The sequence below is a fragment of the Alternaria novae-zelandiae genome (assembly GCF_023758075.1).
Source record: "Alternaria novae-zelandiae strain BMP 2774 chromosome Unknown scaffold_13, whole genome shotgun sequence".
Taxonomy (NCBI): Eukaryota; Fungi; Ascomycota; class Dothideomycetes; order Pleosporales; family Pleosporaceae; genus Alternaria; species Alternaria novae-zelandiae.
Window position 1 is genome coordinate 986,221 of NW_026056973.1, and position 25,522 is coordinate 1,011,742.

Below are 25,522 nucleotides of genomic sequence, written 5' to 3' on the forward strand. Positions count from 1 at the left end.
TACCGGTGGGTTGGTCTCTGGTTGGTCACCATGCTGGAGCATGCTTGATCACGAGGCCATTCAAGCGAGGCTTCCCGACGCCGGCGGGTCATTGATGTTTGTTGGGCCGGCAGTCGTTGGTAGGAGTAGTGGTGGCTCGGAAGGCAAACGCGGCAGCACGTGCAATGTGGCGCGCTCCCGCAGCACCAGCGCGTTAGTCTCTGGCTGGAGAGGACGCGGCGACATTGGGGTTTGGTGCAGTGAGGCGGAGACTGCGGATGGTTCTGTATGTAGACGGGCGGATCAGCAGGGATCGCCAGCAGGTCTTTGTATAGCGTCACAGAAACGTCGCTCCCAGAGGCGCTGCGAGATGCCGACAGAACAGCATGCGCACAGAGAGTATGTACATAGAGGTAGCCGGGCCAGGGTCTGCAGATGGCAGCTGCTGTGGGTGCCGACAGTAGTGAACCCCTTTTCCCAGGTACACAGGGCCCTGCGTCTTTGGTGCGTTCGCGCGAACAGCCACGCCGCCCGCCCGTTCTGCTTGCACTGGCACGGCGCTTTCATCGGTCGGTCGTTCCTTCGTCGGGCCCCTGCACCAGCACCTGCACCTGCCCCGAGTCCCAGGGGATCCTGCCATCCATCTCATCACCGCTCCTTTTTCCCCACCACGTCAACACACTGCCGGCCGACCTCACGCTGAGCGACGCTGAGAGACGCTGCGTGCTGCCACATCCCATCGCCTCGCTGCCCCCTTGGACGCGCCCACGACGTCCCCAGGCCTGCCAGCGCGCCTCCCCCGCCTCGACTGCGACTACCCGTCTCCGCTGCATTGCCTTTGCGCTTGCTTCCCGCGCCCAGGGCCCTGCCTGTCCGCGACGTACTCGTCCCCGCCTACCTTGCGAGGCCCCGTCGCGTTGCTGGAGGGCCACGCCGGACATGTGCACAGCGGCATAGGCCACCTGCAAAAACAAAGCCTGTCGGGCCCACGACTGCAGCGCCAGCACCTCTGCCGCCCGCCGTAGCACTCGTACAGGCGCGCCACCCATCACCATGTCCGCCAACTCGCTGCCTCGCCCGTCGCGGCCCTCGATCGCTCCGCCCACCGGTCCCTTGCCCTCGCTGCCCGTCCCCAAGTCACGGAGCTCCCATGTCGGTCCGACGACGCGCAGCTCGCTGCTCCCCGGCGCCGCCAGCACACGCGCTGTGTCGTCGTCGTCGCTGCCCTACCGCCCGACGTCGAAGCATCTGACGTCTCCCTCGGTGCCCTCGTTCCCGCCCGACGCTGGCGCGGCCGGCTCGCTGCCCGTGGGCAAGTCGCTGCGCAAGACGGTCAGCATCGGCTCCTTTCCCCAGCCGCCCAGGCACGGCGGACGCTCCAATCCCACCAGTCCGCTATCCACCAGCTCCACGCCCGGCGGAGACACGGTCGACCGGAGGCTGTCGTCGATATCCAAGGGCCCAGCGCCCGCCCGGAGCAACAGTCTGAAGAAGCCGCGGAGCTCCAACATGGGCGGCGCGCGAGGCCTGCTCCCCAAGTCGCCCCTGTCGCCCCCGAGCCTGCTCAACGGCAGCGCCGACTCCGTCACCGTCGAGACGGCCCATCTCAGCCTCCCCTCGCCGCCCCAGAGCCGCACCTCTTCGCCGCAGGGCTCCTACGCCACCAGCGCAACCACATTCGAAGACGGGGACGACGGACGCGCCGACGCCAAGGCACCCAAGGACGGCAAAGGCAATGTCATTGTCAGCGTCCGCGTCCGCCCCGATGCCGGCGCCAAGGAACCCAAACACGACGTCGAGTGGCAAGTCAACAACAAGCAGGCCCTGATCGCCTACAAGGGCAAGGAGGGCGGAGACTACATTTACGGTATGCTTGCACACGGCGAGGCTCGCTGCACCGGAGCTAATTTGGCCTGACCTAGACAACGTATTCGATACCCAAGACAACAACGCGCGCGTGTACGATGCTGCAGCCAAGCGACTCGTCCGGAGGGTCATGGAGGGCTATCACGGCACCGTCTTTGCCTATGGCATGACGGGAACCGGCAAGACCTTCTCCATGCAAGGAACTGCGACGAACCCCGGCGTCATACCCCTGGCCATCACCGACATATTCTCCTACATCCGGGAGACGCCCCAGCGCGAGTTCCTCCTGAGGGTCAGCTACATCGAGATCTACAATGAGAAGATTATCGATCTGCTGGCGGGGCCCGTCGTGGGCATCAACGGCCAGACCGGGCCCGTGGAAGAGATCAAGCTGCGCGAGGACAGCAAGCGTGGCGTCTATGCGTCGCCGCTCAAGGAAGAGATTGTGCAGAGCCCGACCCAGCTCCTGAGGGTCATCGCCCGGGGTGACAATTCGCGAAAGGTGGCGGGCACGCAGTTCAACGCGCGCAGTTCCCGGAGTCACGCTGTCGTCCAGATCGTCGTCGAGAGCAGGGAACGCGCTCCTGGCCCTGCAATGAACGGCGACAAGCGCTCAGCCATTGTCCCGGGCGGCGTCCGTGTTTCGACGCTCAGTCTGATCGATCTGGCTGGCTCTGAAAAGGCGGCGGACAACAAGGAGCGGCGGACAGAGGGCTCCCACATCAACAAGAGCCTGCTCACCTTGGGCACAGTCATTGGCCGCTTGGCTTCGGACAAGGACAAGTCGGAAAAGGACAAAGGAAAGGGCGACAAGCACTTGCCGTACCGAGACAGCAAGCTCACCCGACTTCTCCAGCCCGCCCTGTCCGGAAACTCGCTCGTCAGCATCCTCTGCACTATCCAGATCGGAGCCAGCGGGAGTCCCGCTGCTGTCAACAGCCACACGGGCGAGACGCTGAACACGCTCAAGTTCGCTTCTCGAGCCAAGAACAACATCGTCAGCCACGCCAAGAAGGCCGACGAGTCCATGGGCGCTGCTGGGGATGCCGGCAGCCGAGCACTTCTGGATCGCTACCGCCTGGAGATTGAGGATCTGAAAAAGCAGCTGGCAGAAGGCAAGAACAAGGAGCCCAAGGAAGAAGAAGACGACGAGCTGAAAAAGGACAAAGAGGAAGAGAAGGCGCGCGAGTTGGAAGACAAGCAGCGTCATGAGGAGCAGATGCTTGAAATGCAGCTCGCCCGGACTGCCCTGAAGGAGCGGATTGAGCATCTCAACAGGCTGATCTTGAGCTCCAAATCGCTCGGCGTGAACAACGGTCGGTCCTTCTCGTCAATGAGCTTCCAGCGCGGTTCCGTCATGAGCAATCACCACCACGACATGCGCCCCAGCTCCATACGCTCCTCGGCAAGCCACGCCACCCTCGAAGTCCCAGGCAAAAGACAGAGCACGCCACATCTCCACATGGACGGCTCCGAGGAAGACGACTCGGTCGGGGAGAACGGAGACGGCATTGCGAGTCAGACCGTGCAGATCCAAGCCCTGCAGGCTGACCTTGCGGATAAGAACCGTTACATCGCGACCCTTGAGAAGCGCCTTTTGCATGCCCGGCGCTCCAGCCATTCTCGAGTTTCCATGTCCTTGTCGCACAAACTCACAAACAGCGAGGAGGGCGGCATGATTGCGGCGCTTGCCGAGAGAGACAACGAGATAGTCAACTTGCGGGCGCAGCTGGAAGACAAGGAGCGCATGATTGGCGCCCTCACGTCGGCTCGCAAGAAGAACGACAACGCACACGAGATGGGCAGCGAGTCGCCCGGCAGCCGGCGTACTTCGGGCTACCAACGCAGCGGCAGCGACGGCAGTGGAGTCAGTCTTCTGCCCAAGGGTCCCACATCGCCCGCGCTCAGCGTGAAAGCGCCATTCCTGCCTCCACCAGCTTCCAATGGCTCAACCAAGAACATCGAGGAGATGACGCGTATGCTCGACGAGATGATAACCGGCCGCGTCGAGAAGACTGCAAGGCGAAGCAGTCTCAGGCCCGTCACCGAGGGACCATGATTTTGCCCAGGCGAACCGATGAATCAGCTCGATCGAGATGAAACGAAGTACGGTAATGAGGATGAGATGAGATGAGATGAGATGAGATGTCGGCACGAGCGGCGCGGGGCACAGTACTTGCAACTTTTCTTCTCATTCAGCAACATCCTCAACTGCGAGGAACACATTAGCGACAGGCGTTTATTGGCAACGGAGTAATCATGGCCCAGGAATGGACTGGAAAATCGGATGCAGCGTACGGGACACGTACGCATGCTATGCAGGGGCGGCTTTCTGCTTGTTTACTCATTGCGATGCGCCCCGGAGGATTGTACACTACCACTTTTCTTTCTTCATCTTCCTGTGCCGAGGGACTTTCGATCTGATACCCCCTTTACATAGCTTTCGCGCATCTTTCTTGCCTGCAATACGATATGGAGCCATGGAGAGTAGCTTCCACACCCTCTCGATGGAAAGTGTGCTTTGCATTCAGACCCCGTGCCGTCTTACCAGCTGCATCTCACAGGACCCCGAGTACTATACCTCCGATCCCGAGCTCCCGAGATCGTCTTACTTGCATGCGCATGACAGACTTCCTTTAATACACCTCACACCATCTGACTACACACTGTCTATTTCAAACTCGCAGTAAACGAACCAGTCTACATGCCCAAGTCCCAGGCCGCTACTGGTGTAAGCGACCAGTGGTGTCACTGTCATGTGGTTTTGGCTACTCGACCCTAGCATCGAAGGCGTTTGGCGCCGGAGACGGGTCGTCTTAGCAAGCACCAGTGCGTCAACAACGTTGCACTAAAAGGCCATTCTGAAACAACGACGTGGCCCGCGCACATGCGACAAATCGAGGCACCCTCCTGCGCCTTCCGCATTTACACTGCAATTTTCCTGGATCCAGCAAGTGCCATCTCGCGCAATCTTACCTTTGATCCTATCTTGGTGTCTGCCGCGCATCTTGAATCGTCGCTTCGGTGCCCTTGGATCGCTTGCTGACCCTTCTCCTGCTAAGGACTCGGACGCTCCTGGATGGAGATCATTTCGTTGCGGGATCCTGCTCGGACGTCGGATTGTTTCTGGTTGTGAAACTCGACCTGCGCCAGGAGGGGCCTTCGTCCAGACACCTTAGGTTGCCGCCCTTTCGAATGCCTTCTTGAACGGCTTCTTGAACGTCTGCTTCTCCCTCTCCGTTGATTCGCATCTTGAGGAACCGAAGAGACCGAGTTACATTCTTGTAGTTATTTACCCCTACCTGCTTGTTTGCTTTGTTTGATAGGCGGTGCCTACGTCCCCTCCTTTGACTACTTACATCTTTACTTGCTTGTTGGAGCGTTCGCTGCAGGGTCAGTGACGTCTACCGACTGCATATACTAGCAGTACAGCTTCGTCATCACAGTGGTACCATACACTGCAGGAGGCCGCCCGACTTGGCCGATATCTTACACCGTCCTCTGAATCCAGCAGGTCTACGGCAACCGACATGCTCAACCAGGCTGCGAAGAAGCTGTCCAAGATGCATGTTAGACGGAATCCGAATCTGTCCATACAGTCGACAGCTCACTACTCACAACTAAGCCCGCCGCCCCAGTCTGCCACCTCGAGTGCTTTCCTCTCTCCCACGGTTCCTTCGAGACGCGGTCTGCTTGCGAGATCCCCGCCGCCGAGTCCGAGCCTTCCGAGCCTGCTACCGAAACACGGCAAGAAGACGACCCAGCCGAGTCATTCAAGACTGGTAAAGCGGATACTCATAGGGTGCTGTGGAGTAGCATTTCTACTGTGGATTGTGCTGAGGCAGATATACGCACACTCACAAGGAGCGGCTGCTTACGAGGATGGCAACGAGGAAGAGTGGGAGATGGTTGGTGGCAGTCAGTTGCCTCACGAGCCAGTTGCTCTCGCCCTCCAGGATGCGAAGGGAAAGATGAGGTGGACCGTGTCGATACCGTCCGACTATGAGTTCCCGCTCCGACCGGTACAGTACCGCGACATCTGCCACCAGTCCATGGAAGTCTCAAAGGGTCTGAGGCAGGAGGCGCATGCTTCGTCCGGGTTCGCGAAGAGGATGCTGAACTATTACCAGCAGGATCAGTATTACATCGACGTCCAAGAAGCGGAACAACAAGGCTTGTTGCCACCATCCAAGGCTGCAGGAAGGCCAAAGGGCTTTGTGGAAGACGAGGCTATCAAGGATGGCATCTCTACAGCGGGACTCAAGGTCTGTGACAGGACCTTGACCTATGCTATGGAGACGGAGGATGCAGGCTTTGGCAACACGCTGATGCGCATGTGGATGTCGTACGGTCTGGCCAAAGCTGAAAAGCGCGCCTTCTTCATCGATGACACGCGTTGGTATGTTCGTTCGTGTACCGCTGCTACTCGACACTGACACTCCCAGGCCCTATGGCAAATACTCGTCCTACTTCCAGCCTCCGCCCTCTGCGAACTGCCTCCCGCCTCCTCCATCCCACATCGTACCATGCCCACACACCGCCCGCCACATCGTCGTCAGTGGGGCAACGCTAAAGTCCACGTTCGGCCACTCTTTCACAGACGAGTGGGAAGACGCAACAAAGATGCGCGTCCAACGGCAGTCAAAGATCTTCGGCCTGGCTAGGACTGGCTACGAAGCACTCTTCAGACTTCGCTCAGACGACGAGACCTACGTCCTGCAACGGGCACTAGAACTGTACGGCGAAGTCAAGAGCGAAGGCGGCCTCAGCATCGCCATGCACGTCCGACACGGCGACAAGCACCCCATGGAATACCAATACCAGAAAGACTACATCCCACTAGCGCGCTACGTGGACACAGCGCGCGACCTCTACATTGACATGGTAGAGGGCGGTCTCAAGAAGAAAGCCCAGCGCAGCCTGCTCTCCTCCCCCTTTTCGTCCTCCACCGACCCTCTCGTCCCCCGCCACACAACTTCCAAGATGATACTAGCCTCGGACGACCCGCTGGTCTACGACTCTCCCGAACTAGGTCCCAACAGCATCCGAGCCCAAGACCGCATCGTGCTCGCCACCAAAGCCGCTCTCGAAGCCGCACAATCGCAGCCCAAGAAGAACACGTGGATCGACGAGATTACGGGCTGGGAAGGCGGATTTTACCGCGACGTCTTCTTCTCTCTGGGCCAGCCCGTGGGCAACGCGGAGGACATGAAGAAGGTCAACGACGAAAGCGTCGATGTGCCTGATGGCGCTATGAAACTGCGCGAACTGGTTGGGCGCGCTTATTTGCTGGATTTGAGTGTACTGGGCAAGGCGGACACGGTGGTATGCACGGTCAGTAGTACGAGCTGTAGGCTGTTGGCTATCATGATGGGGTGGAAGAGTGCGATTGTGGAGGAGAAGTGGCGGAATATTGATGGCACGTTTGAGTGGAAGGGGATTATGTGGTAGAGGGTGTGCCTTTTTGGGGTACTTAGGTGGAGGCATGGATGTAGGAGGGTGGGTTAGCGCCGGAGCCATGTGTAGGTATGAATAGCAACAGCCGAAAATTGCCTTCTCCCTCCATCTTGTTTATTTCTGCTATTGAGCTTGAAATGTGAGGTGAGCATTCGTAATCCTTGCTAGAGACAGCACCTGGCAACGTCACATGTGTGGGCTGATGTATTACCAAGTGTTGATTAAGCTGCCCAGCTCTTCACCTGTTGTCTTCTTATCGAGCCAGTGTGGAGCAAGTCGCCAGGTCTGACTCGAAACCGCCCTCTTCTACATGTGAACTATTGGAGTGAGAGTGAGACCAAACAGCCAGTAAGCGGAATCACTCGAATCGAAGCGAAGTTAGGACAGACATCAGGCGGTATTGAGAGCATTATACGAGAGACACAATGGAGAGCAATAGCGGTTGGGGGGATGATCATAAAGGACATCCAAGCAAGCACCTCGATTGCCTTTGGTATATTCCCAAGCACCCGGCAGACATCAAATCAAACACCCCACCGGAAACTACTCATACAAAGCTCTACTTCTTCCTTGCTACCTTGCCTTTGGTTTCTGCCCTCTTCTCCTCTCCCAGACCATTAGGTATGCTTCCTTGGTAAACAGCGTCTCACCCCTCTCCTTCTCGACGTACAAATCTTGAATGCCGTACCACTCCTCTCTCGCTCGGTCTTTGACCTGCACTCTCCACACCTTGCTCTCCTGCTCACCCTCGACACTATCGTCCTTCTTCTTGACAGCCTCATGGGTGATGTTGGCTACGAGATCATACCAGATGGGCTCGCCGGGTGGGTATTCTTTGGGGTTCGGCTCGACGTAGGGCGACATGTCGAGGGAGTGAACGGGAAAGGTGACGATAGTTGGGTTGCGCTCCGAGACGAACTTGTTCTTGGAGAAGCGCTTGATGTTGAAGAGGAGGTACGGCGGTAAGGGGTGGAGGAGGCGGTAGCGAACCCGGTTCTTGGACTTTTCTTGCGGCGTGACACCGTTGTATTTTGAGAGGATGTTGACGAGGGGGACTTGCGGGATGATGTTCTTCTCGAGTGCGTCTTGGAAGAGAGGGGCTGCGGGCAGGTCGAGGGTTAGCACGAGGAAGCGCGATATCTCGGTCTGCACGGCTGCATCCTCAAAACGGAGACGGTCGCCGGCATCTGCACGAGCGGTGATTTCTTGCTGCTCGATCTTCAGCGTGCCTTGGAATACCTTCTGGATTATGCTGCTGTTGGGTTTTGTTCGCGAGCCGCCAACGGCCAGATGGAGGTTGTTGAGAAACCACGAGAGGAAGTCGACGGGGTCAGACTGATCAGAGAGCGTGTACCGTTTTGAGGACCGCAACGCAATCTCTTGGAGCAGTTCGTGGGGCGAGACGTGGGTCTTGAACGCCCGCGGGTTCCAGATCTTGCGGACAAGCGTGCTGAAGCGCTGCGCGAGCTGCGGCCGACTCGACAGGTCTTCCAACATGAAATAATTCCGCAAGGGGACCACGTGGGAGAGAGCTTGCACGACAACGTTGAAGTAGTCGTTCGCTTTGATGTTGTTCATGCCGACGAAGCCAGGTATATACTCTCGATTTGAGAGGTCCCACGACACTTTGGGCTCCCTGTCCAGCTTCGCGACCTCGTCCTTGGTCATGCGCGGATCTACGACGAATTTGATGTCATCCAACGACTTGGACGTGACTTCGTAGCCTTCGGGGAGCACGTAGACCTTCTTCGTCTCCATGTTGACGTATACGTGGTGTCCCTCTTCCAGAGCATGGAAGTAAGCCTGTGACTTTGGGCCGCGACCTTGGTAGTATTTGCCGCATACGAGGCAGGCGTAGACGTTGATGTTGGACAGAGTGACGGAGCACAGCTTCTCAAAGTCGAAGTCGAGGACTTTGCGATTGATCGTGTCCAGGTACAGGTCGGTGTATCCAGCCTCTGGGGCGGTCTGGCGTCTCGGCGCAGCGACGGCGGGCTCGTTGTCGTCTTCGTCCAGCTCCGCATGCTCCTCCTGGTGTGCGCCTGCGACGGCTACTTGCCCCCGGTCGTGCTGGCGCGGAGACGTGAGGCGGCCATTGCTGGTCGCGCCATTGGCCTGGGGGCTTTCCATGTCTTCATCCTCGACTCTGGCGCGCTTTGGTGCCGGCGACGGCGCGTCGTAGACTTGTTCGAGAGGCTCCAGCGCGGGTCGCTTGGACATTGTGCGCGGCGGAAAGAGGTGCGGTGCGTCGAGAGGCGGGAGAGCGTGCGCCTACAGCATCAGGCTTACGGCAGAGTCCGGTGCGGTGGTGAAGCATCAGAAGTCGTAGGCATCAGAAGTGGTAGGCATCCAGACGGTCACGGGCTCCGGTGGAACCATTGGCCGGGGAAGCTCCGCAGACACCGCAAACACAGCTCCAACGCGGGCAGGCCGAGAAAAAAGTCGCGTTCAGACACCACCCACCACCCACCGCACGCCCTCCCGAATTCCCCTCCTTGCCTGTTTACGAGTGCGTGCAAGATGGTATGCCGCCCGCCGCACGCGAAGAGGCGCAACAGTACTGACGCCCGTACAGTCCAACCCCACCCAGATCTTTGCGGAGGACGTCACCGAGGAGAAGGGCGAGAATGCGCGTCTCTCGGCCTTTGTAGGCGCCATCGCCGTCGGCGACCTGGTCAAGAGCACACTGGGCCCCAAGGGCATGGACAAGATATTACAGTCGGCGTACGTGACCCCGCGCCGTGCACAGTGTGCTGCAACTAATGTGTGCAGTTCTACCGGCGAGATCATGGTCACCAACGACGGCGCGACGATCCTCAAAGCGATTGCCCTCGACAACGCCGCCGCCAAGGTCTTGGTCAACATCTCAAAGGTCCAGGATGACGAGGTCGGCGACGGCACCACATCAGTCACGGTCCTTGCCGCCGAGCTGCTGCGAGAGGCCGAGAAGCTGGTCGACCAGAAGATCCACCCCCAGACCATCATCGAGGGCTACAGGATAGCGAGCTCTGCGGCCCTCAAGGCGCTAGAGAAGATTGCCGTAGACCACAGCAGCGACGAGCAGGCTTTCAGGAAAGACCTCGAGGCCATCGCCCGGACGACCCTCAGCTCAAAGGTGCTCTCGCAGGACCGACAGCAGTTTGCCAAACTCGCCGTCGACGCCGTCCTCAAGCTCGGAGGCTCGACCGACCTCACGCACATCCAGATCATCAAGAAGGCTGGCGGAAAGCTCAAGGACTCGTACCTGGACGAGGGCTTCATCCTGGACAAGAAGTTCGGTGTGAACCAGCCCAAGCGCATAGAAAACGCAAAGATTCTGGTTGCCAACACAGCCATGGACACAGACAAGATCAAGATCTTCGGTGCACGCGTCAAGGTCGACTCGACCGGCAAGCTCGCGGAGCTGGAGAAGGCCGAGCGCGAGAAGATGAAGGCCAAGGTCGAGCGCATCAAGGCACACGGCATCAACTGCTTCGTCAACCGGCAGCTCATCTACAACTGGCCAGAGCAGCTCTTTGCGGACGCCGGCATCTGCTCCATCGAGCATGCCGACTTTGACGGCATCGAGCGCCTGGCACTGGTCACGGGCGGAGAAATCACATCGACATTCGACCACCCGGAGAACGTCAAGCTCGGCCACTGCGATCTGGTCGAAGAGGTCATCATCGGAGAGGATGTCTTGATCAGATTCTCGGGCATCAACGCTGGACGGGCATGCACCATTGTCCTCCGAGGCGCAACCGAGCAACTTCTGGACGAGGCTGAGCGGTCGCTACACGATGCCCTTGCCGTTCTGTCGCAAACAATCAAGGAGCCCAGGACAACGCTCGGTGGTGGCTGTGCCGAGATGAACATGGCCAAGGCGGTGGCGGAGGCTGCACAAAACGTGGCTGGCAAGAAGGCCATTGCCGTCGAGTCCTTCTCCAAGGCACTCCAGCAACTGCCCACGATTCTGGCCGACAATGCCGGTTTCGACTCAAGCGACCTCGTTACACGCCTCCGGAAAGCCGTCTACTCGGGCTTGACTAGCTCGGGCCTGGATCTGTTGTCTCCTGGAGGTGGCATCACGGACATGAGGGAGCTGGGCGTCATCGAGAGCTACAAGCTGAAGCGCGCGGTGGTGTCGTCGGCGTCGGAGGCTGCCGAGGTGAGTTTGCCCATTGTTTGAGCTGGGGACCCGACTAACACGATCTAGCTGCTGCTGCGCGTAGACAACATTATCCGAAGCGCGCCGCGGAGACGTGAGCGCATGTAGGCATGGGACGAGCAAGCGTGATGCCGTGAAGGGGTCGACACTAGATAGGTGTAACTACGGAATTCATGAATGCAGTCAGACTATACGCGCATCAAATTCGGCATCCGCACGCGCATCATGTAAACGGGCGAGACCAGTACTGCGTTGTTCACGAATCGTAACCGAGCTCATTTCCCAACATAGAACATGACGCAAAGAGAATATGGTCTTCAGCATGCTTAAGGACTATGGAGCCTTTCTGGAAACGTTGTCTTGTATCGTTGGACTTCTGGTATGTTCTGTCACCCCTAGTTTACGATATAAGCACTCCGCCTACCAATCCGAGATATACTACATGGCAAAACCCGGACAATCGCTTCTGATAGACTGACAAATGGCAGCTTATGTATATGATTCGAGTAGCGAACGCGCAATCCGCTACCTAAGCCTAGACTATACAGGGCATTGACGACCGGGTACATGGAGCAGTCCGCTGCGAAACTTTCCACGGTACTTTGAGACTTAGTGCATTATGCAGCCCACCCACTCGTAATTGAGTCAAGGAACAGATGGAGCAAAGCATTGTATGCTGGCTGTGCCCCATCGTTGCAGTACCTTCGACACCGGACATTTTATCGAAACATAACGTCCCGTTTATCACCACTGTCACCATTACCACCACAGTTATCACTACTGTGACTGATGCGAACAACGTTATGCAGTTAGCGAGCATAGTAAAAAAACGGCGCTCCTCAACGCTCGATCTCTTTGTTTCACAAAACGAGGAGGCCTCTGTTCGTACTTTACCGACACAGGCAGAGTGGCTTCAGGTCCGTACACCCGTCGTCGCTGGGCTCATCCCTGTTACTCAAGACTCTCCATTGTTGGAAGCACTGCCCTATCGGAAAGCTTTATGCCCGAGAGGCACTGCAAACAACGGCAACAGCGTGTTAAGAGATGGGGCTTGGTATCTAAAACATCCTGCGGGAAAGAAGAACGACATAGTCTTTACAAAAGACTTTACTACCTACGAGATTGAGAAACGCTTCATCCGTGGAAGGAAGGTCACGCTTAATGCCAAGGGGTGTTGGCTATGGCAGGGAGGTCGTACAGAGGATGGATATCCCCAATTGCAAATTCGTCACGTGTATACGCCACAAGGATACTACACAACACGTTCGTATCTCGTCAGCAAAGCCACATTTGCATACTACTATGGCTTCGACGTCCCTGAGGGTTTAGAATGCTCTCACTTATGCGATACTCGGTCGTGTATAAACCCTGATCACCTGTACGCTGAAGACAAAATAACGAACAATTCACGGAGGCAATGTCAAGGCCCGCAGCGTTGCGATATTCTTAGCGGCTGTTTAGAGCAGCGTTGTCTGCATCTCCCTCTCTGTGTTCGCGGTCCCCATAGCAATGTTTGTTGTCTAGAGAGAATTCTCCAACAGATCCCTCACAGCAACAAAATATCTCGAGAAGGCTGGGAGGAGATTCTGCTCAGCGGGGCCCGAGCATATCTTGCAAGAGATGAAAATATGGCCCGAAACGGGTGTATTGAGTTAGGCACGATGAGATAATATAATGATACCGAGACCACTTAGTTACACTTGCCATCATCTGAAGTATCTAGCGCGTCTACCAAACCAAAGACGTCAGTGAGGGAGTTGAAATTGCCCACATCAAACGGAGAAAGTGACGTCAAATCGAGTATTGCGACGCCTGATGGTGTACCGGCATTCGGACCTCATACATGTCCGTTCGCTAGGTGTCTCTACGGACTCGCGGGCATGCTCAGCCCTCGCAGCATGTCTTGTTCAGTGTCAGCCACGTGTCGGTTTGTGCTACTGAAGTGCTCACATCATCGGTTTCATGCCGTGGGCAGCGGCGCAAGGGTGCCAAGGGTGGGACTAAAACGAGAGCAGACGCGGCGAGACCCCAGTTTACACCAAGCCCCCGCAGATTAGCATCGAGGCCAAAATCCGCATCACGGCAGCGGACACTGCTCCTCCTCCTGCCCACGCCCATCGGCACCCACGGATGCTCCATCTCGCTCGCCCTCGCCGCCTTGTCTAGGCTTCCGCTCCATCGACGCAGGACCCTCGCCGCGCCATGCCGCGCCCGCGCCGGCCGCCCGGAGCTGGCTCGACGCTCACGACACTCGCCCTCGTCCTCGTCACGCTTGTGGCCGCTCAGCAGCAGCATCCACTCGACCGCCATGTGCACCAGACGTCTGCCCGCGCCGAGGTGCACATGCTCGCACCCCACCACGGCCAGGCCAGCCGCAAAGACACGGTAGGCGACGCCCCCGGCCGCCCTGCCTACACGCCCTTGAACGACCAGAACGTGCGCGCCGTAGCTACCAAAGTTCCTTCTGCTCCAGCCATCAGCGCTGTCAGAGCCCATCCTGCCAGACACGCTGCCTCGGGGGGCCTCGTCCCCAGTGCGCGCTCTCTGCACGATTGGGAAGTCGAGGACTTTGTTCTCCTGGCGACCGTCGACGGCCACATGCACGCACGCGACCGCTACAACGGGGAGGAGATCTGGGAGCTGAGCGGCCGCCCCATGCTCGAGACCATCTACAACGTCTCGGAAGACCGCCCCGGCCCCCAGCACCAGTCCTTTGTGTGGATCGTCGAGCCCCGCGAGGACGGCGCCCTGTACCTCCTCACCCCCGGGCCCCACCCCCAGCTCCAGCACCTGGGCGTCACCGTCAAGCAGCTCGCCGAGAGCGCCCCCTACTCGAGCGACGACCCGGACCTCCCCGTCGTCTACAACGTCGAGAAGAAGACGTTTATGCTCCTCGTCGACGCCGCCTCGGGCATTGTCAAGCAGAGCTTCACCCCGGGCGGCAACTTCCCCTACGACGACAGCTGCGCCCCCGACTCCAAGAACTTCTTCACCACGCGCGAGCGCGACTGCCGCGGCGTCATCGACATTGGCCAGACCCAGTACACCATCACCATCCACAACAAGAAGACCAACGAGCTCATCTGCACCCTCAAGTATGCAGAGTGGAATCCCAACAGCAGAGACAAGGACCTGCAGTCCCAGTACGACCAGACCCTGGACAAGCAGTACATCTACACCATGTACAACGGCGAAGTCATCGCCTTCGACTACAAGCGCCCGCGATCCCACCAGCGCCCCCTCTACCGCCAACGCCTGCCCTACCCTGTCGCCCGTGTCTTCGACGTTGCCCGCCCCCTGAACGACCAATCCAGCGAGCCGCCCCTCGTTCTGCTCCCACAGCCAGCCGGCCCCATCTTCTCCGAAGACAAAGCCAACCACGTCCTGCTCAACACCACCGAGTCCGGCGCCTGGTATGCCCTGTCCGAAGTCAACTACCCCGCAGTCACCGACGGTGCACCGGACGCCTCTTGCTACAAGCAGGATCAAGTATCCTACGACTGGGACTCGGCCTACCTGCTGCCGGACAAGAGCAGCCTCGTCGGTGTTCACAGGCTAGACTACCGGATTCCCAGCCAGCAGGCACAGCTGCCAGGCATTCCTGCCACGACGTACTACCCAACGTTGAACGACCAGGCCGTGTCCAATCAGCCGGAGACGTCGCACCGTGAGCAGCACCAACCACCGACCATAGACGCGACAGCCCAGACGCAGGACAGAATGGCTTCGATGAAGCTTTTGGTCTTTTTCCTTGCAGCTGGCCTATTCGTTGGTGCTTCCGTGAAACCAACACTACGCGAATCATGTCTGAGCCACCTGAAGAGACTATTGCATTCGGCCAAGGCCAAGTTGCCTCCCGCTCCTGTGCCCGCCTCTGCCGAGCCGCAAGTACAAGCTGTAGAAGAAGAGGCGCTACCTCTCATAGTCGACGAGAACCTCGTTTCCGAGAAGCCGATGGTGGGAACTGTAGCGAAAGCTGACATTGCCGCACCCGTTGCTGAGGAGGTCAAGGAGAAGAAGGTGACTTTTGACGTCCCAGACGACGAAGACGAAGATCTCGCGCCCCTTTCCAGGACCACAACTGTCGAACGTAGCCCCCCTGCCGAAGACGAGGTCCTGCCTGGCACTCCGCTCAACGTGGACGCTCAACCGATGACTAGCAGTACCGATGATGTTTCTCAGGATTCCTCAGCCGCGCCCACGACTCCCAAGAAGAAGAAAGCACACCGAGGCAGACGTGGCGGACGTAAACTCAGCAAGAACCAACAGAAAGAGGAAGACGAGGTCAATCGAATTGTAGATGCAGCCAAGCAGCTCGAGGTAGGACCGAGCCTGCAGCCAGATGAGCTCACTGTCAGCGGCGGCGACGTGCAGAACGTATCCGAGATCAAGCGGATCGGCAAGTTGACAATAGACCAAGACCGACTCCTTGGCAACGGGAGCGGAGGAACGTTTGTCTTTGAGGGTAAATGGAAGGTACGCTGAATCTCCGTTCGCTCTCAATTTCTTGTGCTAACGCCGCTTCAGGAGGTCAAGGTGGCTGTCAAGCGCATGCTACCGCAATACTTTGGACTCGCGGAGCAAGAAGTAAAGCTTCTGCAGAACAGCGATCCCCACCCGAACGTCATCCGTTACTTTGACGACGAGAGGGATGAAAACTTCCTCTACATCGCCGTCGAACTCTGCCAGGCCAGCCTGTTCGACCTTTACAAAGACGGCCGTCCAGGCGAGGAACTCTCCGAAAGCCATCAGCGTCTGGTGAACAAGATCAGCGGCAAAGCTGCCGCTTGTCTGTACCAACTGGCCGCTGGATTGAATCATCTTCATCATCTTCGCATCATCCACCGCGACATCAAGCCCCAGAACATACTCATCGCACAGCCGTTGATCACGTCCAAGGACGATGTACGGCTCGTCATCTCTGACTTCGGACTCTGTAAGACGCTGCCCGATAACGTTAGTACCCTTGTCGGAACGACGGGCAATGCAGGCACTGTTGGCTGGAAAGCGCCTGAGCTCATCTCGCAGCCCAAGGAACTAGCCAACGGCAGCTCGCAGGGCTTCTCTCGCGACTCGTCGAGCTCCACGGACCCGGTCGCGCAAGGCGTGAAGCGGGCCGTCGACATCTTCTCTCTCGGTTGCGTGTTTTACTACGTGCTCACCGGCGGCTGCCATCCCTTTGACGACGAAGAAGGCTGGATGCAGATCCGTGAATACAACATCAAGAAGGAGAAGTCGAACCTCGATCGCCTGCTTCTCGGTGCAGACTCTGTGGAGCCACATCGCCTCATCCACTGGATGCTGCGACCCAGGCCCGAAGACCGTCCCAACGCCTTCCAAGTGATGAACCATCCCTTTTTCTGGGATGACCAGAAGCGCCTTGATTTCCTGTGCGACTGCTCCGATCATTGGGAACGTGAACCTCGGGACCCGCCATCTGCCCACCTGTCGGTGCTCGAAGAAGCCTCGCAAGACGTGCTCGACCACAGACGCAACTTTCTCGCCAAGCTCGATCAGGGCTTCATCAACTCGCTCGGGAAACAGCGCAAATACACAGGCGACAAGATGCTGGATTTGTTAAGGGCGCTCAGGAACAAGAAGAATCACTATGAGGATATGGACGATGCAATCAAAGCAAAGGTGGGGCCTTTGCCGAGCGGTTATCTCAGGTATTGGACGGTCAAATTTCCGCAACTGCTCATGGCTTGTTACGAGGCGGTGTTGGCCTGCGACCTGGAGCATGAGCCACGGTTCAGGAAGTATTTCGAGAGCATGAAGTAGTCAGGGGGTAGGTGGGGGTATTAGCAATCAACGCTGGATTTAAACGTGACTCGTTTGCTCATGGATTGACTGTGATGGCTACCTCTTCAAGCGACTACCATCCAGTTCCGCTAGACTCGCCCTGACCATGTCGGAGTTGTTCCTCAGCAGCTCTTGGACCCTCTTCTCGAAAGCCTTGATCATAAACTCTGCCACCTTGGGCGCGACGCCCCCACTCAGAGCGGCATACATGGGGTTCGCAAATGCAAACTCGACTGCCAGACTGACCTGTGTCTGGTCGTTCTGTATAGCCTCAACAGTCCACTTACTCCGCAGGTGGGTAAGCAGGCCGTTCTCGCCTTCCCTTCGCTCCGCCACCTGCTGCCCGCCGTCGAGGTGATGCGCGATATCCTCCGTCTTCAAACTCGTCTCGGTATTCCCGCCCACACTCTCCACATAGCGCCCCGGTATGCAGTACACCCTGCTCACGAAACTCTCGGTTATGCCGCCAAAGCCGCTGGTCAGGGTGCCCTCGGATGGCCAGCGCCGGCCGTAGACCTTGTCCGGTGCAGACCACTTGGTTATGTCGCTGCGCTGGCAGTAAGGCAGGAAGTGCTGGTAGTTGGGCACGTCGGCTATTATGGAGTAGACGGGGGCCGAGGGGTAGGGCAGAGTTCGCACGGCAGTCAGGATCTGTGGCGGCGACGACGAAGAAGGCAGCGCGGAGTTCAGGGCTTCGAAGGGGTTGGGCAGGAAGGTCCGCCGCTGCGAGGGGGGTTGGCGTGGGCGCGCGCAGCGTGTCGTTGGACGGGTGAATCGCAGGGATGCCATTACGGGTTGGCCAAGCGTCGATATATGGTGGAGTTGTGTATGTGCAGAGTTTGATCGGTGTCACCTCGACATGGTGGCTGAGCGGTTTGAGAGCCCAGAGCCCATGAGCGCATCACGCTCCAGATGGCACACCAGTTGACGCAGATCCGCGCTAGCCCTAGAGAAGATATTGATGCGGCTGCGGCTCTGCATGACGCATGGGATCTCCAAGGCTGTCAGGGACCTCCAGGGCTGAACCAAACTCCTTTGGACGCTAGCGCTCGAAATTTCCCCTCCATGAGTTGCAAGATTCCCCGCTTACGCGACTTTGTCAGGAGTCCGAGATGGCTGCGAAGACGGACAGCATGAACGGTGCACACGCGGGAACTGCCAGTGGCGCGAGTGTCCACGATGCCGGCGACTCGAGATTCCAGACAGACAACACCATGTCCAGGAAACCACAACCGAAACAGCAACTCTCCAAAGCAATGGAGCACATGCGCTTCGCAGTCACAGTCGATCCTGTTCCGCATACTCCAGCTTGCACGCCGCCACCAGAGGCTCTGACGGCCACATCGCCAGCCGCCCTCGACTCCGCCGAGAACGACGCTTATGGAGTGCCTGCTTCTCTACAACCCGTGCGCGCCCCACCGTCTCGCTCCCACGACCCAGACAACAATCAGAAGCGCAGCGATCCCTTTGCGTTCGGTTCGCGCTACCTGGAGGAAGGCGACAACATCTTCGAGTTCAACGCCTGGGACCACGTAACCGTCGACTCCAACTACCTCGCCTTTTCAGAAGAACAGTATTCCAGACAACGGCAAGAGCCGGTTTCCGACTTTGATCGCAAACGCTACAATGCACAGCCCGAGAAGTGGTGGAACCAGTTCTACAAAAACAACAAGACCAACTTCTTCAAGAACCGCAAATGGCTGGCACAGGAGTTTCCTATTCTAGAAGAAGTGGGCGCCGAGGATGGGCCAGAGGCTACGCTGTTGGAGGTCGGCGCCGGGGCAGGGAACAGCGCCTTTCCCATCCTGCAAAGAAGTCGGAACCAGCGGCTGAAGATACACGCGTGCGACTTCTCCAAAAAGGCAGTCGAGCTCATCCGCAACCACGAACTCTACGACCCGGAGCGCATACAAGCTGACGTCTGGGACGTGGCCGCCGCTCCCGACTCGGAGAACGGCGGGCTCCCCCCAGGTCTGGCTGAAGGCAGCGTAGACGTTGTGCTCATGATCTTCATCTTCAGCGCGCTGAGTCCCAAGCAGTGGGACCAAGCCGTCCGTAACATCTGGCGGGTTCTCAAGCCGGGCGGCCAAGTCCTCTTCCGCGACTACGGCCGCGGCGACCTCGCCCAAGTCCGCTTTAAAAAAGGCCGTTACATGGAGGAAAACTTCTACGTCCGCGGCGACGGTACGCGCGTCTACTTCTTCGAGCAGTCTGAACTCGAGGATATCTGGGGCGGCGCCAGAAAACGCGATACTACCATTGGCAACGTGGCGGACACCACCATATCCCAATCCGAGGCCGAGGGTGTCATCGCGGATAAGATGGAGAGTCTGTCTCTCCACGATCCTGGCATGCAGACGAGAGAGCAGAGCCACGATGACGTCAACGATCTGGACACTCCCAGGCCGGGTTTTGAAATTGCGCACATTGGCGTCGACCGACGGATGCTGGTCAACAGGCAGAGGAGGCTGAAAATGTATAGGTGCTGGATGCAGGCTGTGTTTCGCAAGGCAGGCATGGAGAGCGAGGTGCCAACGAGCACGCTGAGGCAGGACAAAGAAGACGCTGCAGAGGAAGAGGAAGAGGGGCAGAGTGGCGTGGGAAAGGAGGATGCAGTGGAAGTAGGGGGCGTTAAGGTTTGAGGGTCCGAATCGTGAGGGTGGAATGCAAAAGTTGCAGTGGTGGCCTGTAGTGGGGATGAATGATACCATGACATATGAGAGAGAAGACGTTGTAATAGTAGAGTATACTATGCGTCAAACCACTGTTGTGGTTAGAAAGCAGCGCTAGAGAGCACACTTGATTGACCCGTCGTGTTGTCTCCCGCCTCGTGGGCCTCATGGATCATACACAGCAGCAGATGCAAAAAGCCTTTGGTCGAAAATGCACTGAATTGTGGTGTACCACGAGACAAAGACCGCTATGCTACGCTAAACTACTAGGCTCGTGATACAAGCTATGATGCGAACCCAACACCCAATGCTGCGCTTTCCAGAACCAGCACCTATAGAGCCTCAATCGAGGGTATCACAAGAACCGGTGCAAAGCCTACCCTCCAGTCCACAATCATGACAAAACTTCCCGGCGCACGTCTAGTTCCCCTCAAGAATCCCCTTGAGAATCCCTGCTCCAGGTCCTACGAGTGAATCCGCCAACTCCTTTTCTCCAACAACACTAGCAACCCTGCGATCCTCTACCGCAACCCCGGGGAAGGCTTTGCCCCTGCCTCTCCGGCTCGGCGTGCCAGCGCCAACATCCAGCGACCCTGCTTTGCCCTCCACCGCTGAGACAAGCGAGAGCGTTTCCAGACTGCTCACAATGTCTCTGAACTCTGTGCTCGTCAGAGGATGCAGTATGTTTTCTCGTCTGCATAGCACGGTGTAGGCTTCGAAGAGTTCCTTGATGCTAGGGGATGTAGTGTGGGATCGGGAAGGTGTGGCCAAGATGCTATCGGCGGCAGTGGCGCGCTTCTTCTTCTCAATAGCAGAGAGCGAGCAGAGAACGGCTTTTTGTTGCAGATTGAGGTTCCGCAGGCGTTGGCTGGTGCCGTTGCTGAAGACAGCTGCTGTGATTCTGGCCATGTGGGCAATGGTGGCGCGCGGTGCAGTTTCGACGGTGAGCGAGGCGAGGGAAGCCGCGATGACGCTGTTTAGGTCTTTGGTTTTGGCGGGAGAGCGGATGGCCGGGGAGGAGAAGTTGATGTTCTCTACAAGCGGTGTTTTCGAGGGCGAAGGTGTGGGAGATGGTGTGATTTCTGTGGCTTTTTTCGCGTGTCGGTCGCGCGTGTCGGCTTCGACGAGGTCGATTGCTCGCCGGCAGATGTCAAAGGCTTTGCGCAGGTCGCCGGACTGGGCGGCTACCTTTTTGGAGAGGAACACAATGGCGGTTGGGTGGATGAAGGGCAGCTGTGTTGAGCCGGCTGGGAGAAGGGCTTTGAGTTTGGCAGTGATGACGGAGGAGATTTGGGCGGCATTGTATGGGAGGAAAGGCAGTAGCTGTGGCTTGAGACCGCGGGCCTTGAGTCGCGGGAGAAAGCGATCCGTGAGATCCAGCGCGTTGGCAATGCCGACCAGCACCAGCCCCGATGCCTTTTGTAGTGACCACTCGAAGATGTTGTAGAAGAGCTCGACGTCGAGCTCGAGCAGGTGGTCCACTTCGTCGAGGGTAACAACATACGACGTCTGTCGCTGCATGAAGACGGTCCGCAGCGCTTCCATCTCGTCGCCCTCTGCAACTTCGGTGATGTCGACAAAGTCTTCGAGCAGCGTCCTGTACAGATCTGTAGCGTTCTTCACGCTCATGCAGTTGATGTAGCCGGTTCTGACAGACTCGTCCGCGGAGACGGTGCGGCAGACATCGTTGACAAAGGCGCTCTTGCCGGTGCCGGGCGGGCCCGAGACGTAGATGCAGCCTGAGGTCTTGGCCTTGGTTCGGCTTGTGATGAAGGCCGCGAGCTCCCTCCTCTCGGTGTCGCGGCCGAACAGCGCGGTGGGGGCAGAGCCTCTTGCGAAGACCTGGCGCGCTTCGTGGTAGATGGTGGGCGCGGTGCTGCGCGGAGTGCCTGGGGTGTGGGGAGTGCGAGGCGTCAGCGGCCGGCCGGCGATGATGAGTCGGTGTCTGGGTGTAACGGCCACTTTGCCGGCAAGTGTGTCGCGATGCCTGGGCGTCGAGGGGGTAGGCGCGAACTTGTCTGGCAGGTCGACGAGCGCCTTCTGCGGAGAGTTTTCTTGGGCAGGACTCGTGCGCGCCTTCCTTCCGCGTCTCGCCGCCGCCTTGTCTCCGGGCTCGTCCACATGCTGCTTCTTCGGGGTGACGAAGGGGTTCTCAATCTCGCCCTCATCGTGTATCACGAACTGCGTCCTCCGTTTTGCGCGTGTTGCGAGGTGGAGCTTGGATTCTGCAGAGCGCGTCAGGGACGTCCCGTCGTCGATGCGTGCAGAACTACGCGTTCTCTTTCCAAGGACGGTAGGCGCCATCGTGTTGTGCGGCGGCAAGGTGTGATGCGTGGTTGTGGAAGTTGCGAAGCACAGTGATGGAAGGAGCTACCTAGGTACGCGACAGGCACGCGCGACGCGATATCGCGTTAAGTGCCCCAAGGTTGGCCTAGTGCCACGCCCGCATTCAGCACCACCTAGGCCCATCCGGGCTGAGGCTTCACGGCAAGCACACACCAGGCGAGACCAGCAAGTCACCGGCAGTCTTCCATCATGTACTGTCGTAGCGATCGAGCGTCGGTCGGACAGCGCTCAGTGTGTCACCCTGATTCTGTCGACTTGTTTGCTAAGAACCCCTGCGCCTCATGGCGCTCTCCAACGACATCACCCCCGTTTAATGTCTGGTGCACATCTAGTGATCCCGGAAAGACGCGCAGAATATGGTCGCCACCGCTCCACTGCCACTGCGTTTGCGTGGTACAATTGGGGTGCTCTTGGCACTCCACGGTCCTACGGGTGGTGCAAGAAGCAGGGCTGGTACTAAGCGTACGACGTGGGCAATCGGGAAACCTGGTAGCATAAAGGCCTCACACCCAGTGCACATCAATGGCCATCTCTCCCTTTCCCCAGTTCCCGCATCACCCCTCCCGAGCCAACCGAGCGGTGCGGGGCATTGCCAACAGAAGAGCGCGAAATGCCATACCCAACATATCCGTCGTGGTCACATGGCTTGGACTTCTTCCCAGAGGCTTATCCGTACCGCTATACCAGTCGACGATCGTCTCGAAGGTCGCGCGTTCCTCGATGGGCATTTTCAGAGCTCGCAGTAGGGCCATGTTGCGAGTTTTGTGTCTCTCATGACAAGATTGTACGCTACACGCTGGCCACCTGACCCCTCGCCGCGCCCGTCTGACCATCTACAGCCAAGTCTAGAGGAAGGTCTGTTTGAGCTGGGGATGATGGCGCCTCCCTACTTTGACCACGTCCTGGAAGCTTACCAGGACATCCACTACCACTACAAGCGTGGTTTCGACCAACATGGCCCTGGATCTTACTACATCTCCCGCGAGATTAGGCGGCTATCAGAGCTGCTACGCAAGCTGTACTTTGCAACAGGTATGCGGGAGCTGGCTTCGTGGTCAAACCAGCTGAAGTACATGAGAAGCGACGTACAATTGGGACCCGGGCATCTTCAGCTGAGCACACTACCGAAGCACCGGCATAATTCTTGGTTCCTGCATTAGCGGATGGGGTGATAGATGCAGGCGCTTGGCCTGGCGGTGTTGTGCTCGACGAACTCATGTTGAACGCTGTATTGTTCCGTAGACATGGCCTGCACCCTCCTCAGGCAACCTGTTGCGGTGTACGTAAAAATGCTCGCTGCTACCTGGTGCTGCTGTTTTGGCGATACAGCCGTCATGACGTCAAAGTGAAAGACCGGCAGAAGGTCGCGGTGACCGTGGAATTGTCCCGCTTACTTTACTATAGTCTGCACGAGCTCGTTATCTTGGTCAAAGGAATCAACGATTGCTCCATACTTTTCGACTTTCTATTCCAGATCTAATGTCCCCACAATCACAATTGCACGTTGGCTGAACACATTTGCGTACCTGAATATATTCGACTACAAATCGAACCTTCTCTTACCTACGAACATGGCCATCCCACAAGACTCCGCCACTGCGAATCGGCCACCAAAAACGAAGGGCACACAGCTAGCACCCGAAGAAAATAGCGACATCGCGCGAATCAGAAATTGTCTCCAAGGTGGCGCAGACGCGGCCGAGGTCGCATCAGAAGGATACCGCGTCTGTCGCATCAACGCCTTTCTCCGGCGCGACCTTCAACAAGCTCGCAATGAGATTCGTAAGAACCGCGTCGACAGACAGACACAATCTGTTCAAGAAGATGCTCTCAAGGAACTACGTGATGAGTTGCCCGCAACGCGCCAGATGCTCGAGCGCCTCTGGGGTTTGCTCGAGCAGCGGAAGGTCAAGATACCCGACGACGTCAAGGCCGACTATCAAGCGCTGAAGACCAAGGACTCGCATGACTGGCAGCCCCGGCAGAGGGTCAGGACAGTGAAAAGCGTAGTGGCAAAGGGCAAGAGAATCGAAAAACCCAAAACGAAGACGGAGAGGAAGGCTGAAAGACAGCGGGTCGATAAATTGCACAAGCGTCTCGAAGAAGGGAAAGCCAAGCAGACCAAGTTTCTGTTACACACCCCAGACGGCGAAATGTACGACGCACGGAAGCCTGTCCTTATTCCAGACGAAGCTGGAGACGAGGACGTTGCCGGCGAGCAGATGACAGCGGAAGAGGCGGCAGCCATCGAACATGCCGACTTCATGAAGAATGGCAGTTCTTACCGACCCCGGGCGCTTACTCCACCGTCTGGGCTTGTCGCGAAGAACGTCGTTGCGGGAGTCAAGCGCAGGTCAAGCGATTCGAATCCCTTTGCGACACTCAAGATGGGTGAAATAGAAGGCGTGTTCGTGTCGATCGCCGAGAGCCAGTTGGGATGAGTTTTGTTACCATCAGGGGGTATGGAGGTCTTCAAGATATCTTTGCCATGAAAACGGGCTATGACATTGTCTGGCTATGTACTAGTGGTGTTTTCAGCCAGAGGCAACCGCGTCTATCTTGATAGTAGACTCATGGCTTTCCTCATGACACGACATATCTGAGCCCGGAACTACCTGCATATTCTGACATTGGCCTTTGTCCTCGAGGACGTGGTCTGCGCAACTTTACCAAATGGTAGTATTTTGATGATGAGCTCATCTCATTTGGCTCCTGGCGTCGACACACAACTCCGACCCCGCAGTGCATTTCTTACTGAATAATATGCTGGGAGTTATGCCGAAGTTGCCCACGCATGCGATTGATGGATGATGAATATGTGCGTCTCCACACGTGCAGCCGATCGATTTGTTTGCTTGTTTGCTGAATAACAGCGTCTCGCCTTGTTGATTTCACGCTCGTCTCCAATGAACACCAGCATCTACTGCCACTGTGCCTGAGTGTCTCCATTATTTCTTTGTTCCAGTCTTCGCAAGCCAAAATCAGCGAGACTGCCTGTTCAGACGCGGCAATGTCGTGTTATCAAGGCATTCGCAAGGCAGCACGCGCCCGGTTCTTTCAAGCGAGGCCACTTCAGACACAGGGCGGGAAGGGGTGGTCACGTCGATGGTTGAGGTAGCCCGCCGAGCAAAGTGCACTCGCGTCGTCGAGAGCCTCCTCGACATCGACCCGTTCTACCAGAAGATCACTCAAGCTGTGGATTCAATGTCCAAGATGTGACTGGCTCGATGGGTCCGATATCATGTCACCTCCG

The 25,522-nt window shown here is 57.6% G+C and overlaps 9 protein-coding genes across 9 annotated transcripts; 6 read left to right on the plus strand and 3 right to left on the minus strand.

The window, feature by feature from the left end:
• Positions 1–1,032: 1,032 nt before the first annotated feature.
• Positions 1,033–3,904, plus strand: J4E88_006826 (uncharacterized protein; the record flags this gene model as incomplete). Its single annotated transcript, XM_049400448.1, has 2 exons — positions 1,033–1,846; positions 1,902–3,904. 2 exons carry the CDS (start codon positions 1,033–1,035, stop codon positions 3,902–3,904), a joined length of 2,817 nt encoding a protein of 938 aa, XP_049254067.1.
• A 1,471-nt stretch (positions 3,905–5,375) lies between these two features.
• Positions 5,376–7,296, plus strand: J4E88_006827 (uncharacterized protein; the record flags this gene model as incomplete). Its single annotated transcript, XM_049400449.1, has 2 exons — positions 5,376–6,244; positions 6,291–7,296. 2 exons carry the CDS (start codon positions 5,376–5,378, stop codon positions 7,294–7,296), a joined length of 1,875 nt encoding a protein of 624 aa, XP_049254068.1.
• A 579-nt stretch (positions 7,297–7,875) lies between these two features.
• J4E88_006828 (uncharacterized protein) lies at positions 7,876–9,522 on the minus strand (the record flags this gene model as incomplete). Its single annotated transcript, XM_049400450.1, has 1 exon — positions 7,876–9,522. The coding sequence occupies one exon, from the start codon at positions 9,520–9,522 to the stop codon at positions 7,876–7,878; it is 1,647 nt and encodes a 548-aa protein (XP_049254069.1).
• A 300-nt stretch (positions 9,523–9,822) lies between these two features.
• On the plus strand, positions 9,823–11,557 carry CCT2 (T-complex protein 1 subunit beta; the record flags this gene model as incomplete). Its single annotated transcript, XM_049400451.1, has 4 exons — positions 9,823–9,825; positions 9,878–10,026; positions 10,075–11,449; positions 11,498–11,557. The coding sequence occupies 4 exons, from the start codon at positions 9,823–9,825 to the stop codon at positions 11,555–11,557; spliced, it is 1,587 nt and encodes a 528-aa protein (XP_049254070.1).
• A 2,094-nt stretch (positions 11,558–13,651) lies between these two features.
• On the plus strand, positions 13,652–17,230 carry J4E88_006830 (uncharacterized protein; the record flags this gene model as incomplete). The annotated part of the gene is made up of 2 exons (XM_049400452.1): positions 13,652–15,925; positions 15,977–17,230. The coding sequence occupies 2 exons, from the start codon at positions 13,652–13,654 to the stop codon at positions 17,228–17,230; spliced, it is 3,528 nt and encodes a 1,175-aa protein (XP_049254071.1).
• Positions 17,231–17,308: 78 nt separating this feature from the next.
• On the minus strand, positions 17,309–18,040 carry J4E88_006831 (uncharacterized protein; the record flags this gene model as incomplete). The annotated part of the gene is made up of 1 exon (XM_049400453.1): positions 17,309–18,040. One exon carries the CDS (start codon positions 18,038–18,040, stop codon positions 17,309–17,311), a length of 732 nt encoding a protein of 243 aa, XP_049254072.1.
• Positions 18,041–18,363: 323 nt separating this feature from the next.
• On the plus strand, positions 18,364–19,893 carry J4E88_006832 (uncharacterized protein; the record flags this gene model as incomplete). The annotated part of the gene is made up of 1 exon (XM_049400454.1): positions 18,364–19,893. The coding sequence occupies one exon, from the start codon at positions 18,364–18,366 to the stop codon at positions 19,891–19,893; it is 1,530 nt and encodes a 509-aa protein (XP_049254073.1).
• A 450-nt stretch (positions 19,894–20,343) lies between these two features.
• J4E88_006833 (uncharacterized protein) lies at positions 20,344–22,227 on the minus strand (the record flags this gene model as incomplete). Its single annotated transcript, XM_049400455.1, has 1 exon — positions 20,344–22,227. The coding sequence occupies one exon, from the start codon at positions 22,225–22,227 to the stop codon at positions 20,344–20,346; it is 1,884 nt and encodes a 627-aa protein (XP_049254074.1).
• Positions 22,228–23,603: 1,376 nt separating this feature from the next.
• On the plus strand, positions 23,604–24,710 carry J4E88_006834 (uncharacterized protein; the record flags this gene model as incomplete). The annotated part of the gene is made up of 2 exons (XM_049400456.1): positions 23,604–23,608; positions 23,744–24,710. The coding sequence occupies 2 exons, from the start codon at positions 23,604–23,606 to the stop codon at positions 24,708–24,710; spliced, it is 972 nt and encodes a 323-aa protein (XP_049254075.1).
• Between the last annotated feature and the right edge of the window lie 812 nt (positions 24,711–25,522).